Genomic DNA, 16654 nt, shown 5'->3' on the forward strand with positions numbered 1-16654 from the left:
AAGGCGGTGAAGGAGGCATTTGGCATGCTTGCCTTCATTGGTCAGAACATTTGAGTGTAGGAGTTGGGATGTCATGTGGTGGATGTACAAAACATTGGTGAGGCCACTTTTGGAGTTTGTACAATTCTCATCAACTTGCTACAGGAAGGATGTTGTTAAACTTAAGATGGTGCATAAAAGATTTACAAGGGTGTTATAGAGATATAGAGTCATACAGCAGAGAATCAGGCTCTTCAGCCCACCATATCCAACAAACACCAAACTGCAATCTACCTGCGCTTAGCCCATAGCCTACCATACCCTGGCTTTTTAAAGGCATATCCAGATGCTGCTTAAATGCTGTGAGAGTACTCCACCACCCCCTCAGGCAGCACGTTCCAAACTTTGCCCACTCTCTAGATCAAAATATTTTTCTCTGGTATCTTCTAAACTGCATTCTCCGCACCTTCAACTTGTAACCTTTGGTCTTAGACACATCTGCCATGGGCAGAAAGATTCTCACGATCCACTCTGTCTGCATCACTCATAATTTGGTATACTTCAGTCAGATCCTCCCTCCACCTCCTCTGCTACAATGAAACCAAACCTGGCCTATCCAGTCTCTCCTCACAATGGAGACTTTCCAACCCACTGCACCCTCTCCAGTACAATCAAAACTGCACATTCCAGTATTCTATCTGTGGCCGAGCCAATATTTTGTAAATTTGTTAGAAGACTTCCTTGCTGTTACATTGTACAGCTCAGGTAATTCTGTATGCCTCCTTCAGCAGCCTGTCTGCCTGTGCTGACACCTTCTGGAATCTATAGACTTGTACACCATTGTCCCCTTCTTTCTTAGTATTCCCTAGGGACCAGTCCTTCATTGTGTAATTCTTTCCCGTATTAGACCTACGAAGATGCATTACCTCATACCTACCAGGATTAAATTCTGTCTGCCATTGCCCTGCCCAATGTACTCATACTGTAGCCTGAGACCATCCCCCTTACTGTCAATCACACCCCTAATTTTCATATCATGGAAAAAAGAACAGTACAGCACAGGAACAGGCCCAATACCCTCCAAACCTGCACTGAAAAATTTTGCGCTTCCACGTGAAAATCTCATCTACAGGCTGATTAATCATATGCTCTACATTCACATCCAAGTTGTTAATTTACATAACAAAGAGCAAGGATCCCAGCACTGATCCCCGTGGCTGTAGTGGTGGCCTGTATCTGGCCAGAATAGAGTGGCCCATGTCTGTTACCACAAACTGGTGTGTAAATGGAAAGTAGAATTAAACAGGATGTGAAACAGAATGGCAGGCAGAAACTAAGCTAAACAGCCTACTTACACTCAGTGGGGCGTAATGATACCATTGAATAAGCCACTGCAAGGACAGTAAAAATTACAGGAAGACATAAGGTCCAATAAATGAGTAACTCCAGTCACATTAAATGAAAGGGTAATTGTCCCAGTTAATGAACAGATATCAGATGCTAGTTACAGCCCATTAATGCCCTAAACCAGCTGAGGATGCAACAGCTAAAGTTATCTTATCGTACTCAGTTTCTTGAAATATGTTAGAGTATTAAGACAAAGATTCTCACAAAGAGTAGTTTTCAACATAACAAACGGGTGCATAATACCAAAGCATAAAGGGGAAAAGAAGCATTTAAACATGGAAGTGAAGGTTAGCTAGCTTTAGGTAACGCCTTCTTTTGCACCCAGAACAAAATAGATTGCTCACAGCCCATTAATTACAAAGTGCTAATAGTTGGGGCAAATACATTACTTTACACTTTGTAACTAAGTTTTTATAACAGAAATTAAAATTACAAGTTGATAGTAATTAAGTCAAAACAGACTGTACTTTGTTTTTTCTTCATATATAATTAGGACAGTTGGGGATATAAGAAGAGCAATTGAATTTGATAAAATGGAATACAATGAATAACAACATTCAAGCTGTCCCTAGAGATGAGCTACCCTCAGAGAAACCCAAAGGTGTTCAGCAAATAACTTTGGAATGTGAATGAATAGGATACATAGAAAGATCGCAAGGCCTAGAGATTACATTTACCTCCATTTATCCCCATTTATCTCTCCACCCTGAAGGCTTCCTGCCTCTATTCCTGATGAAGGGCTTTTGCGCAAAACGTTGATTTTTCCTGCTCCTCAGATGCTTCCTGACCTGTGCTTTTCCAGCACCACTCTAACCTAAACTCTGGTTTCCAGCAACTGCAGTCCTCACTTTTGCATAGCGATTACAGTGTCCGCTAAATACTGAGAGGTCAGGGAATCATGCGGCTGTCCATAGAAATACCAGTCATTGGTTAAGTGTCTCATAGAATAGAGTATGCAAAGTAAGGGGAGGAACATGACAATTACATACAATGTGATTACTAACAGGAAGTTTATAAAAAGTACTGCTTTTTATTGTAAAATCAGTGTGTCATGGACCTCTCTTCTGAGGCCAGTCTCAGGGGAAGATCATTTGGCCCTCTCCTTGCACTAACTGGTTTCTGCTTGAATAAATACCAACCATTTGCCTGAATCCTGCATGCCTAGTCTTTCATCTCCAGCTGTGGGTTATGTTCCGACAAAGGCCATACGGAAGTCCATGTTTACCACGTCAACCGCAATACTCTCATCAGAATGTTTTGTTGCTAGGACTGGAGGTTTTGAGTTAGAGGGAGAGGCTGAACAAGCTGTTGCTTTGTTCTCTAGACTGTCAGAGAATGAGGTGTGACTTTTGTACAGGTTGAGAAAATCATGAGGGGCATGTTAGGGTGAATAGCCACGGTCTTTTTCTGAATGTGGGTGAGTGCAAAAATAGAGGACACAGGTATGAATTGTGGAAAAAAGATTTTAAAAGGGCCTGTGGGGTTACTCTATCACATAGAGGATGGTGCTTGTATGGAATGAGATACCAGAGGAAGTGGAGGTGGTGGGTACAATTACAACCTTTTATAGGCACCTGGATATATCCAAGAATAGGAACAGTTTAGAGGGGTATGCGCTAAATGCTGGCAAATGTGACTAGCTATGATATGGAGGTGCCAGTGTTGGACTGGGGTGGACAAAATTAAGAACAACACAACACCAGTTTCTTGAACAGCAGGTTTATTTGGAAGCACTAGCTTTCAGTGCACTGCTCCTTCATCACTCTGAAAGCTGGTGCTTCCACATAAACCTATTGTACTACAACCTGGTGTTGAGATTTTCAACTTAAATGGGACGAAGTCAGATTAGGATCTCTCGTCAGCACTAACAGCTTGCACCAAAGGATCTGTTTCTGTGCTGTATAACTGTATGACTCTCTGAAGGCCGGACCTTGATATCACTGCTCCCAGTTAGACACTGCACTATCAGAGTTGCAATGGTCAATTGCCTTTCCCTCCTTGACTCTGAAGAACAGCACAGATCCATTCTATGACAATGTTTTGGGATTTCACTTGCCTGTGAATTCTACAGGTGCAAACAGTCAAAGAAAATAAGGTCTTTCCCATTCACTTCAGGAAACATGAACTGAAAACTCTCTCCTTTTGCGAAGTGGCTGTCCACTTAATCGCAAGCACTTAAACTGCTCAGTAACACAACGCAGGAAGATTGAAGCAGGTTCAATCGAGTGTGAGCATCCTTCCTGCATCATAACAACTGTTTCTTTCAAAAATCTTTTTTATACATAAAATCAGTGCATGTACACAACAGCCCAAGTAGTCAACATTAAATTTTAGTTTCCAAGTTTTTCACCAGGCAACATGGCTCTAATCTGTTCACAGTATGTCACATCTGAGCAGAGTTTTGAAGTACAATAAACCATATTATCAGTCCCATGGAATAGCACAGACTGACAGGTAGAAAGTACTTTCTGAGTACAAAAACGTACAAGTGAATGGAAGAAACAAGATTAGTTCTGTACTCCCAGAAGAACAAACAGTTGCAGACTGCACCAGTTACTGTCCTTATTCATGTCAGGAAGGACTTGAAGGAAACTGATAATTTCTGGATATACCAAAGAATGAGATGGTGTCAATACACAGTGGATACAGAATAACTTGCAACGTACAGGAATACTGTCAGGTTAGTAGGTCTATTGGCAAAAATGGAAAAGTCATGACCTCAAAGATCTTGCAGTTGGGAGAACTAGCATTTCATTTAAAATGTAGTCCAGGACAGTGTGTCAGCCCTAGTGAACAAGTGAACTTCCTATAGATTTTAAATGCATGGTATCACCTTGGTCAAAAAGTAAATTCTACTTATTAGAAAATACTGAACCTACTGCATGTTCACAATGTATTCCACTTAAGTAGGGAAAGAAGTAAATAAAAATCCAGACTAATTATTCATCCAGTTATCTCACCATGGCTTAAACATGCTGTCTGACTCTGACTGTATGTAATTCATGTATCAATTCTTGTTGTCCAAACTGGAGGGATTAAATAGCAGACCAAGTGCCAGATTGAAACAAATATTGCAATTTCATTTGTTTCCACAAGGAGAAAACAGAACACATCTCAGACGAAATGACTGAATAAATACTTTGTTTTCAAAAGTCCAAGGGGAAATCAAACATTGACATGAAAATGTACACGTTTAAACAGATATCCAGAGATTATTGGACAGTCGCCCGAAACTGGAATCGAACCAGTGTCCCTGGCTCGGTGAGGCAGAGAGGACCAGAAACAGACATGCTGAGCTGCAAACACACCCTTCCACTCCCACATCAGCGCAACAACGAGCAAAAGGAAACCGAGCCAATATCACAGTCACTTTCTGTGTCACAGACACAAAACACATCTCCCTCAGTCAGACTGATAGGAACAGAATCACCATCCACTTTTCATTTCGTTGCAGATTTTGACAGATCTCCATTGGATCGCACGTAAACCAATCCGAGAGACTCAATGTTTGGGAATGACTTAGTGTAAACTACCCAATAGGAACCAGGCTTTCCTCCATCCTTCATTAGCATTGATGACGTCGACAGGCTATAAAAAGGGAGTTCCGAGCTCGCTTTCACTTATTCTGGGACTAAAAGTGAGCGGCGCTATGGCTGATGAGAAGAAAGCGCAGCAAGCCTCCAAGAAGGGCGCGAAGAAAATCATCAAGAAGACGCCAGCGAAGGGAGGCAAGAAGAGGAAGCGGACCAGGAAAGAAAGTTATGCCATCTACATCTACAAAGTGATGAAGCAAGTTCACCCCGACACCGGCATCTCCTCCAAGGCCATGAGCATCATGAACTCGTTCGTCAACGATATTTTCGAGCGCATCGCGGGGGAGGCTTCCCGCCTGGCCCATTACAACAAGCGCAGCACCATCAGCTCCCGGGAGATCCAGACCGCCGTGCGGCTGCTGCTGCCCGGGGAGCTGGCCAAGCACGCCGTGTCGGAGGGCACAAAGGCGGTGACCAAGTACACCAGCTCCAAGTGAGGGACCGCGTTGTACTGAAACACACATCCACAACCCAAAGGCTCTTATAAGAGCCACCCACTACTTCCCAGAGTGAGCTGAATTTTTTTTAAAGATTGGTTTTGTTTTAGTTTACAAATGATTATTTTTAGCGTTATATTAAAGTTTTGCAAACTAATGAGGTACGGCGCGGGGAAGATTGCATTTACAGGCTCTTCCCTGTCTGTTGGAAGTGGGCAGATTCACTGTAAGTGAGTCATTTTTCACCTTGTTTATTTAACATTGGTAAAAGCCCTGGTAGAATGCTAATACTTCGTTTCACACCTTGCAAACAACCACCAAATGAAGGAGCAGCACTCCGAAAGCTAGTGCTTGCAAATCAGCCTATTGGACTATAATCTGGTGATACGTGATTTTTAACTTGGCAAACAACACATACTTGGTTCTGGATTAGTGGTGCTGGAAGAGCACAGCATTTCAGGCAGCATGTAAAGAGCTTCGAAATCGACGTTTCAGGCAAAAGCCCTTCATCAGGAATAATTCCTAATGAAGGGCTTTTGCCCGAAACGTTGATTTCGAAGCTCCTTGGATGCTGCCTGAACTGCTGTGCTCTTCCAGCACCACTAGTCCAGAATCTGGTTTCCAGCATCTGCAGTCGTTTTTACCTCAAACAATACATACTTGTCGACATCTTTCATCGCATACATTTTCATCTGATTTAAAAAATATATTTGCAATGCGCGGGTATAATCCGATTTAAATGTATAAACCAGAAGTAAATTAAGATACGAGTATTTAATAAAAGTTCCTCCGTTTTTTGTACTTCCTTTTTCAATATAGAACACACACCTTTGTTTGTAAATTGGCGGGCTTTTCAAATTGGAAAGAAGGCGGTTGATGATTTGGCGCCGGTACTTTCCGCCCTCCTCCCCGTGCCCTCCCCGGATTGGGGAATGAGGTAGTTATCTGATTGGGAATTGGAACAACATTAGGCGGGGCTGGACAATGGGACCAATCACAAATGGCCGCCCCACCATTCCTCCCGAAGGTATAAGAGGCCGCAATGTGGGCGGAGTGCAGCATTCTCTGTGAAAGTGCTTGTGAGATTGTGACCATGTCCGGAAGAGGAAAGGGCGGTGGGAAAGCTCGCGCCAAGGCGAAGTCTCGGTCGTCCCGGGCTGGCCTGCAGTTCCCGGTGGGCCGTGTTCACAGGCTCCTGAGAAAGGGTAACTATGCTGAGCGTGTGGGTGCCGGAGCGCCGGTCTATCTGGCTGCGGTGCTGGAGTATCTGACGGCTGAAATTCTGGAGCTGGCCGGCAACGCGGCCCGGGACAACAAGAAGACCCGCATCATCCCCAGGCACCTGCAGCTGGCCGTGCGCAACGACGAGGAGCTCAACAAGCTGCTGGGAGGGGTGACCATCGCTCAGGGCGGGGTGCTGCCTAATATCCAGGCCGTGCTGCTGCCCAAGAAATCCGCCGCAGCGGGAGCCGCTAAAAAGTGAAGATAGTATTCTTATATCTGACAATCCAAAGGTTCTTTTAAGAGCCACTCACATCTGTGAAAGGAGCTGTTCCCTCCGTCGGATTGAATTACCTTCCTTTAATTATTTGTTATCGGTTTCAGTCCTTGGCTTATTCGATACTGTACTGTCACTGTGTGTGAAACCTTTCTTGATGGCTGACACAAGTGTGAAAAACCTATCGTGTGTGAACTATATACTGGTATTGTAACAATGGTCTGAGTGCATTAGTTTTTATTGATTTGTAAATGTCTGTGGTCACTTGTGTTTAATCGTCGTCCTATAAATGTCTCACTCAGTCCCTGTACTCCTCGCTCGTAGGCAGTTTCACGTTATTTAGGAAGAGCTCAATTGCCCAAGAATACCGCCGCTGCAGGAGCCGTTTAAAAAGTAAAGACACCATTCCTGAATCTGACAACCCACAGGCTCTTTTCAGAGCCACTCACGGCAGCTGTGAAAGCTCCACCGCCTTCCCTGTAGGATTTATTTTATTTTTAATGTGGAGAAGCTTGAACTTTGCACCTGAGATCAGTCAATTACTATCGCCTTGTTATTGAATACTTGTGTTTTGGAGATGCTGATATTATACTGGGGTGGATAAAGTTAGAAATCACGCAACACCAGCTTATAGCCCAACAGGTTCAGTTGTAAGCACTAGTTTTCGGAACTTCCATCACGTGCTTGAACAACTGGTGTCACGGTGGCTGAGATAATGCCTTTCAGGTGTAAGCTGCCCTGTGTGAGACTGTCACAATAATCTAAAAAAAATGGATTTACAGGATTCATACAGCTTTTGAGCGAAATATACACAGGCACTCACGGCGAATCTCCCTCTTACGATCGCACATACTATCCCTCAGTCAGGCATGCACCCTCTCACAGACGTACGCGTATACCACTTTACACTCGCGCGCACACACACTCCCACCGCCACCGCTCCCCCCGGAAAAACACACAGCCACATGGTGAATTTGTACTTTGCAGAATGACAAATGTCCCGATCGGGTTTCACATTCGCTTTGACTCCATCAGGAAGAGCTGAATTGACCCAATGCAATAAGTATACAGTCGATATAGCAAATGCTACTGAGCGGCCCCTATCTCTCTGCGCTTTGTTCACTAGACAGTTTATAGACAGGCTTTCTTCTCTGCTCCCAGCGTGAGAGAGAGAGCATACTAAATACCAGTGGGTGATTTTTTCAGCTGTAAAGAATGGAAGGGGGTAAAGTGAGATTGTATGAACTGCACTTCTGTCATCGATAGACAAATCAACGCCTAAGTACCTACGCATTCTCATCTGGAAAACTTTGCGGTCTTTTCTAGACGTAAGTGGGTTTTTCAAATTTGAAAATGAGCCGTTGCCCTTTCGGCGCCAATTCTATCCCATCTCCCATTAGTTAAATTCTGCAATCTATTATAACAAAATCTGCGATCACCGGAGATCGCAGTAGTTGGAACTTGACTGCCGCTGTCTGTGACTTTGTTTAACGACTCCCCATTAATGCTTTCCTCAGCGCCAATGCACTTACTAAAATACGATGCCAACGTTCGCAAGTATCCAGTCGATCTCTTGGCGCCAAATCTTTCCCATCCCCCAACGACAAGCCATATAAAAACCGAGACAAAGGGATATTAAAATTATATTTCAATGTCATAATAAATTCTGCGAACACGGGATATCTAATTAGATATGATTTCACTGCATATGTCAATATTGCTTATCACTCATTCAGTTTTAATTCCTCGATTTATAATTTCAATATCAATGTACCACATCGTATCCTGCTCTCTGGATGGTTTAGTGGCTCTGAAAAGAGCCGTTGTGTTTTACTCTCTCACATTCGGGGTGAATGTGCAGGGCATGCCAGGCTCCGTTTAGGCGCGCTCCCCGCGGATCCGGCGGGCCAGCTGGATGTCTTTGGGCATGATGGTGACCCGCTTGGCGTGGATGGCGCACAGGTTGGTGTCCTCAAACAGCCCCACCAGGTAAGCCTCGCTGGCCTCCTGCAGGGCCATCACCGCCGAGCTCTGGAAGCGCAGGTCGGTCTTGAAGTCCTGAGCGATCTCTCGCACCAGGCGCTGGAAGGGCAGTTTGCGGATCAGCAGCTCGGTGGATTTCTGGTAGCGGCGGATCTCCCGCAGAGCCACCGTGCCGGGCCTGTAGCGATGAGGCTTCTTCACTCCGCCCGTGGCCGGAGCGCTCTTGCGGGCCGCTTTGGTCGCCAGCTGCTTGCGAGGGGCTTTCCCTCCGGTGGATTTGCGCGCTGTCTGCTTGGTCCTGGCCATTCTCTTCTCCTCGCTGTAACACACACACACAGGCTGCTGCTGTCAATGCTGAGGCTGCTGCGGTGCTGCCTATTTAAGGGAATGGAGAGCCCGCCCTAGAGCTGGGATTGGATACAGCCCTGTCCTTCAGCCCACAGAGAAACAGCTTCGGAAGGGACAGAAAAGGCAGGAAAAGAATTGTTGGAGGCTGATTGGATAACGTGAAATGACAGTTGGCCAATTTCAAAATGTCCGCCGAATTCACCCTCTCAAACCCTGAAATCAAATAACATATTAAGATTTATTACGCCACTCGTTCGCAACTCAGATGCTTTATAGTAATCGTTTGAAGCCTAGTTAAGCTATCAGCGCGGACAGGAGGCGGGATCATTGCCTAATCTGTCTGTAACAGGCAGGAGGAAAGACTGCTGCAGTGCTGCCTGTTTAAGGGAATGGAGAGCCCGCCCTAGAGCTGGGATTGGATACAGCCCTGTCCCTCAACCCTCAGAGATAAAGCTCCGGTAGGTACAGAAAAGGCAGGAAAAGAATTGTTGGAGGCTGATTGGATAACGTGAAATGACAGTTGGTCAGTTTGAAAATTCCTGCCGAATTCACTCTGACAAACATTGAGATTAAATTAAACATTCAAAAGCCAAACACCATCCGTCTGCAACTAAGTTAAAATTTCATATTTTATAGCAATTATTTAAAACCTAGTTAGCTGTCAGCGTAGACAGGAGTTGGGATCATTGCCACCTGTAACGGGGAGGAGGAAAGGCAGGGTTTAAACAGGTAAAAAGAATAACTGCAGATGCTGGAAACCAGATTCTGGATCAGTGGTGCTGGAAGTGGCACAGCAATTCAGGCAGCATCCAACGAACAGCGAAATCGACTTTTCCGGCAAAAGCCCTTCATCAGGAATAAAGGCAGAGAGCCTGAAGCGTGGAGAGATAAGCTAGGGGAGGGTGGGGGTGGGGAGAGAGTAGCATAGAGTAAGAGCTTCAGGGCAGAGGATTCTTGTTGAGAGAGGAGGAAAACTTCTTCAAGGCAGGCATCCTTGCAAGAGGATTCGCAGTAGGGATAAAATCAACGAGGTAAAAACAATAACAGCAGATGCTGGAAACCAGATTTTGGATCAGTGGTGCTGGAAGAGCACAGCAATTCAAAACAGCCCAGACAAACTGAACAACCGAACCTGTGCCGGCCGTGAATCAATCTAAATAACCCCGCCAATTTAAACATCTTAAAAGCTAATAGTGTTCACCGATAAAAGGGACAGAATCTCACTATCTTCTTTATTACCCTCAGATTGTAATTAGCCTGAAGACAATGTGGAATTGCTACCTGAACTGTCTGTAACAGGCAGATGGAAGGAACGCGCCATGAAAACATCCGCAGGGTCTCAGAATCAAAACTGAACAAAGTAACATTCCTGAACGGGTCAATGAAATAAAGATACTACAATGTGTCACATTCGTGACTTGGCAGGGTTATAAGTCGCGAAGTGAAATAACTGGATGGAGGTCAGTAAACCGTCCCCTCCCTATGTGATGCCTTCCACATTCACAGATCTGCGCTCTATCCTGCGCATGAGTGTTTATTTGATTTATTCAGGTCAACTAATAGCTGAGGTCCGTCTGCGCCCGGCGCCGGGACAGGGAACATTGGATTCGGGCTCAGCTTTTTCCTGAGATGTGGGTGGCTCTGAAAAGAGCCTTTGGGTTCAGATGGTTATATATTACACCGACTGGTTCATTTCTTTGCTGCTGTCTTGGTCACTTTCGCTTTGGGCTTGGCCTTGCTTTTAGCCGGTTTGCTGAGGGGTTTGGGGGCTTTAGGGCCCTTGGCCTTTTTCACCTTCTTCACGGGAGTCCGTTTCTTTGGCGCTGCTTTGCTCACCGCTTTCTTTGGCGGTGCCGTCTTCTTGCCGCTCGCTTTCTTGGCTGGGGATTTCTTGGCCTGGGATTTCTTGACTGTCGGTTTCTTGGCCTGAGATTTCTTTGCTGTCGCCTTCTTGGCCAGTGATTTCTTCACGGCCGGTTTCTTGGCGGCTGCTGATGTTCCCGCCTTCTTTCCCGCTTTTGCCTTGACTGGATTCTTTGGGAGTTTGAAGGAGCCGGAGACGCCCTGGCCCTTGACCAGAACAAGGGAGCCGTTCGCCAGGCACCTCCTGATACTCATCTTGATCTGTGCGTTTCGCTTTCCCACATCGATCCCGCTTCTCTCCAGTCCCTTCTTTACAGCGGACAGAGACGCCCCTTTGCGATCCTTGATATCCCCGACAACCTTCAGAATCAGCTCTCCCAACCCGGGACCGGGTGTTCTTTTCCTGGGAGCCGCCGCCTTCTTCTTGGGAGCCTTGGCTTTGGTGGGAGCGGCGGCTGGAGGAGCCGTTTCGGCGGCTGCACTGTCGCTCATGTTGAGAACTCTGCGTTGAATCTTTCTCTGGGACAGTCTGAACTGGGTCAGCAATGAAGCTACTGGGGGCGGCACTGAGCAACTTCAAGGCAGCGAACGGACGGCGCAGGGACAACCTGCCGTCAGCTCCCTGTTCCTGCTGCCTCTCTGTGTTTCACTAAAGGCCTAAACTCTCCGATTCCTTTGAAATTCCGCATCTCCAGAAAGCCAGGCTCGATCGCTCCTCACCCTGACATGGCAAGCTTTACGGCTGAAAAGTTTTCACTCGAATTGACGGCTCCGTTGTCGAGTTAAACGTATTTTGCAGCTGCACTGATGGCGCTATCTGAGCTGAACGGTGACATTGTCGCTACTTTTCGATCGAAATCTTGAAACGAACAAATATATTGCCTTCAAATCTACCTTTGGGGTTTAGAAGGGGAGCAGGGGGATAATTTGAATTGTAAATATTTTTGAGTTACATAAGAGAGACTTGGAAATATCATAATGTTAGCGGACACACAAACACAATTACGTCAGACTAACCGTTCGCCATTTGCCTACAGTCTCCCTGACACAATATTCACATTCACACAGTCACACGCCAGAAAGTGTGGAAGGATAGAATTTCTCCTCCTTTCAGCCTTTGCTGCGGTGTCCAGGGAGTTTGTTGCAGTTCTTCTCCTCAGTAACTTTTACACTCTCATCAGCTCTACTGTTTACATCCTCAAAGATGGCCAGTCGGTTTGTCAAGCTTAGAGGACAAAACAGTGTGCACTGAAACAGGCCATTCATGTTCATGCTGACTCCAGCAGATCCTGAATACTGTTTTGTCAAATGCTTTGCAATTGAAGCTTTCAGTTTGATATTTCCCTGCAGGCTGACTGGTCTATAGTTCCCAATTTTATGCCGACCTGTCTTTTCCATTGGATTGCTTACACTAGCTAACCCCCAATATGTGTAAATTATTGCAGAGCTTATGGAATCTTGGAACATGACCACCACTGCATCCACTATTACTCAGCCCACTACATTAAATACTCTGGGACGTAGATGATCAAGGCCTGGTGTTTCACAACCTTCAATCCTATCCACTATCCCAACATCATTTTCCAAATAATACTGATTTGGTTCAGTTTTACCCTCTCACTAAAGTCCCCAACATTAATACTGTGTTAGTTGTGTGAACATCTTTGTACAGAGAACAACAGTATGTTAGCGATTTTTGAAGACGGTTTTGTTCCCCATTTTGAACTCCCCTCTTTTATGGTGTAAGTGACATATGTCCTCTTTTCCAACCTATTTCTCTCTTTACACATTTATTAGTGCTTCAACATTTTATTTCTTTAATGGCTTCCACAAAGTTACGGTTTTTTTCATTTGCTCTTTATTAATCAAATCCCTTTTCACTGTCATTTGCTGAATTTGGATGTTTGCAGCCTTCACGTCTTTTGCTAAATTTCTTCCCCAATTGTAGGTCTTTTCGTTTGACCAAAAACTATATTGAATAGCCATTTCAAGTTTCACTACATCCTTTCTATAGGAGAGAGACCAGAATTGCACATAATATTCCAAAAATGGCATAAACGATGTTCTGTACACCCACAATATATTCTCCTAAGCTCTGAACAGTAAAGAAAAAATATTAAATGCCTTCTTTGCTATCCTATCTAACTATAACTTCACTTTCAAGGAACAATGAACCTGCATTCCAAGGTCTCTTTGTTCAGCAACACTCCACAGGACCTTACTATTAAGTGTGTAAGTCCTGCCCTGATTTGCCTTTCCAAATTGCAGCAGCTCATACTGATTTAAATTGAACTCAATATGCCACTCCTGGGTCCAACGGTCCAACTGATCAAGATCCTGCTGTATTCTGAGGTAGCCTTCTTTGCTGTACACTACACCTCCAATTTTTGTGTAATCTGCAACTTACTAACAATGCGTGCAACCTCACAACCAAATCATTCATAATAATGTGGAGGTGTGGGTGTTGGGCTGGGATGTGCAAAGTTAAAAATCACACACCACCGGGTTATAGTCCAACAGGTTTCTTTGGAAATATAAGCTTTCAGAACATAGACAGCTGATGGAACGGCAGCACTCCAACAGTTTTTGCGTTGAAATAAACCTCTTGGAGTATAACCTGGTGTTCTGTCATCTTTTAACGAAAATTGTTTATATAAATGATGAAAAGCAGTGGACCCAGCAGTGATCCTTGCAGCACATCACTTGTCACAGGCCTCCAGTCTGAAAAGCATCCCAACACCACCACCTTCTGTCTTCTACCTTCGAGCAGGTTCTGTATCCAAATGGTTGGTTCTCCCTGTATTCCATGTGATCTAATCTTGCTAACCAATTTCCATGGGGAACCCTGTCAAATGCCTTACTTGAAGGCCAGATAGTTCACATCCACCACTTTTCCCTCATCAGTCCTCTTCTTCACCAATTTAAAAAAACTCAGTCGAGTCAGAGATACATGACTTCCCACACAGAAATCCATTTTGACTCCCCCTAATCAATCCTGGCCTTTCAAAAATATGCAAATCCTGTCTCAGAATCTCTTTAACTGTTTACCTACTGTCGATGTGGCGCAAAGGTAGAAGACAGAGGTGGTGGAGGGTTGTTTTTCAGACTGGAGGACTGTGACCAGTGGAGTGGCACAAGGATCGGTGCTGGATCCTCTACTTTTTGTCATTTACATAAATTATTTGGATGCGAGCATAAGAGGTACACTTAGTAAGTTTGCAGATGACACCAAAATTGGAGGTGTAGTGGACAGCGAAGAGGGTTACCTCAGATTACAGGGTTACAGGATCTGGACCAGATGGGCCAATGGGCTGAGAAGTGGCAGATGGAGTTTAATTCAGAGAAATGCCAAGTGCTGCATTTTGGAAAAGCAAATCTTAGCAGGACTTATACACTTATTGGCAAGGTCCGAGGGACCTACGGGGCAACTTTTTCATGCAAAGGGTGGTACGTGTATGGAATAAGCTACCAGAGGAAGTGGTGGATACTGGTACAATTGCAACATTTAAGAGGCATTTGGATGGGTATATGAATAGAAAGGGTTTGGAGGGATATGGGCTGGGTGCTGGCAAGTGGGACTAGATTTGGTTGGGATATCTGATTGGCATAGATGGGTTGGACCAAAGAGTCTGTTTCCATGCTGTACATCTCTAAGACGTTCACTGTTCAATAGTTCCCTGGCTTTTCCTTACCACCTTTCTTAAATAGTTGCACCACGTTAGCCAGCTTCCAGTCTTTTTGAACTTCACCTGTGACTATTGATGATACAATCACTTCCCTAGCTTATCGCCATGTTTCAGGGTACACCTGATCGGGTGTTTGTGCTTTATCCACCTTTTCCATTTAAAAACATCCAGCAGCACCTCCTCTGTATTATGGACATTTTTCAAGCTGTCACCATCTGTTTCCCTACATTCTCTCTCTTCCAGTTGCTTCTCCTCAGCAAGCACTTGCTTAGTATCTCCCACATTTCCTGTTGTTCCACACATAGGCTGCCTTGCTAATCTTTGCTGGGCCCTATTCGTTCCCTGGTTACCCTTTTGACCTTCATGTATTTATAAAATCTATTTGAATTTTCCTTAACACTATTTGCCAAAGCTATGTTATGTCCCTTTTTTGCCCTCTTGATTTCCTCCTTAAGTATATCCCTACTGCCTTTATATCTTTGAAAGATTAACTCAACCTCTGCTATGCTTAATAAAATATGCTTCCTTCTTATTTGGACCAAAACCTCAACTTCTTTTCTCATCCAGCATTTCCTACACCTACCAGTCATGCCTTTCACCCAAACAGGAACATATTGTCTCTGGACCCTCGTTTTCTCATTTTTGAAGGCTTCCCATTTTCCAGCCACCCCATTGTCTGTGAACATGTGCCCTCAGTCAACTTTTGAAAGTTCTTGCATAATACTCTCAAAATTGGCCTTCCTCCAAATTAGAAATTTAACTTTTAGATCTTGACTATCCCTTTCCATCACAGTTTTAAAATGAATAAAATTATGGTCGCTGACCCCAAAGTGCTCCCCCACTGAAACATCATTATATCCCAAGAGTAGATCAAGTTTTGCACCTTGTCTAGAAGGTACATTCACATACTGAATCAGAAACTTTTCTTGTACACACTTAAGAAATTCCTCTCTGTCTAAACTATTAACAATATGGCAGCCCCAATGTTTGGAATGTTAAAATCCCTCACCATAACCACACCATTATTCCTGCAGATCTAAGATCTCCTGACAAATTTGTTTCTCAATTTCCTGCTGACTGTTGGGGCGTCTACAGTCCAATCCCAATAAGGTGATCACACCCTTTCTTACTTCTCAGTTCCAGCCAAATAATTTCCATGGATATAAGCCCAGGAATATCATCCCTAAATTGAGGTGTGACCTTATCTCTTACCAAACATGTCACTCCCCACTTTCTCTTGCTGACCCCTCCCCCCATCCTTCCGAGAACATTTGATTCCTGGAACATTAAGCTGCCAGTTGTGTCATCCCTGAACCATGTCTCTGTAATTGCTATCATATCCCAATTCCAACCCCATTTTCCTAACCATGTCCTGAGTTCATCCTCCTTCCCTGTTAGGCCTCTTGCATTGAAATAAATGCAATTTAAGTTATCAATCTTAACTCATTCTCTGCTATGTTACCGATTAGCAGTCTCAGATGGATCTCTTTTTTTCACTATCTCCCTGGATCCCACTGACCCCCCCCCACCCCCATACCTTACCAGTTTAACCCCTCCCGAGCAGCTCAAGGAAATGTCCCGACCAGTATATTAGATTCCTTCCAATTCAGGTGCAATGCTTCCTTTTTATACTGGTCATTTCTTCCCCACAAGAGATTCCAATGATTCAAAAATGGGAACGCCTCTCTCCTGCAACAGCTCCTGAGTTGGACATTACTCTGGTATATCATTTTATTCCTTCCCTCACTCTCTTGTAGCAGCGGGAGTAATCTAGGTATTACTACCGGAGAGGACCTCCTTTCTAAATTCTTGCGTCTCTTCCTTATTCTTCCTTTGGAATCTCATCCTTTTCCCCTCCTG

At 44.5% G+C, this 16654-nt stretch overlaps 4 protein-coding genes across 5 annotated transcripts; 2 read left to right on the plus strand and 2 right to left on the minus strand.

Moving 5' to 3' along the window:
- Positions 1–4820: 4820 nt before the first annotated feature.
- On the plus strand, positions 4821–5890 carry LOC122544542 (histone H2B 1/2-like). Its single transcript, XM_043683855.2, has one exon. The coding sequence runs from the start codon at positions 4961–4963 to the stop codon at positions 5414–5416; it is 456 nt and encodes a 151-aa protein (XP_043539790.2). The 5' UTR covers positions 4821–4960; the 3' UTR covers positions 5417–5890.
- Positions 5891–6458: 568 nt separating this feature from the next.
- On the plus strand, positions 6459–7146 carry LOC122547344 (histone H2A-like). The gene has a single exon (XM_087984799.1). The coding sequence runs from the start codon at positions 6459–6461 to the stop codon at positions 6897–6899; it is 441 nt and encodes a 146-aa protein (XP_087840925.1). The 3' UTR covers positions 6900–7146.
- A 1442-nt stretch (positions 7147–8588) lies between these two features.
- Positions 8589–9211, minus strand: LOC122547345 (histone H3). The gene has a single exon (XM_043685983.2). It carries the CDS (start codon positions 9201–9203, stop codon positions 8793–8795), a length of 411 nt encoding a protein of 136 aa, XP_043541918.1. The 5' UTR covers positions 9204–9211; the 3' UTR covers positions 8589–8792.
- Positions 9212–9268: 57 nt separating this feature from the next.
- LOC122544531 (histone H1-like) lies at positions 9269–11630 on the minus strand. 2 transcript variants are annotated; one of them, XM_087984796.1, is made up of 2 exons: positions 11082–11630; positions 9269–9458 (listed from the first exon to the last, which is right to left on the minus strand). In XM_087984796.1, the coding sequence occupies exons 1-2, from the start codon at positions 11598–11600 to the stop codon at positions 9444–9446; spliced, it is 534 nt and encodes a 177-aa protein (XP_087840922.1). In that variant the 5' UTR covers positions 11601–11630; the 3' UTR covers positions 9269–9443. The 2 variants fall into 2 exon arrangements, with proteins under 2 accessions (XP_087840922.1, XP_043539779.2); XM_043683844.2 differs by lacking the exon at positions 9269–9458 and having other exon boundaries at positions 10913–11630.
- Positions 11631–16654: the final 5024 nt, after the last annotated feature.

The sequence above is a fragment of the Chiloscyllium plagiosum genome, unplaced genomic scaffold (assembly GCF_037043375.1).
Source record: "Chiloscyllium plagiosum isolate Xiang-an unplaced genomic scaffold, Cpla_swu_hap1 HiC_scaffold_49, whole genome shotgun sequence".
Classification (NCBI taxonomy): Eukaryota; Metazoa; Chordata; class Chondrichthyes; order Orectolobiformes; family Hemiscylliidae; genus Chiloscyllium; species Chiloscyllium plagiosum.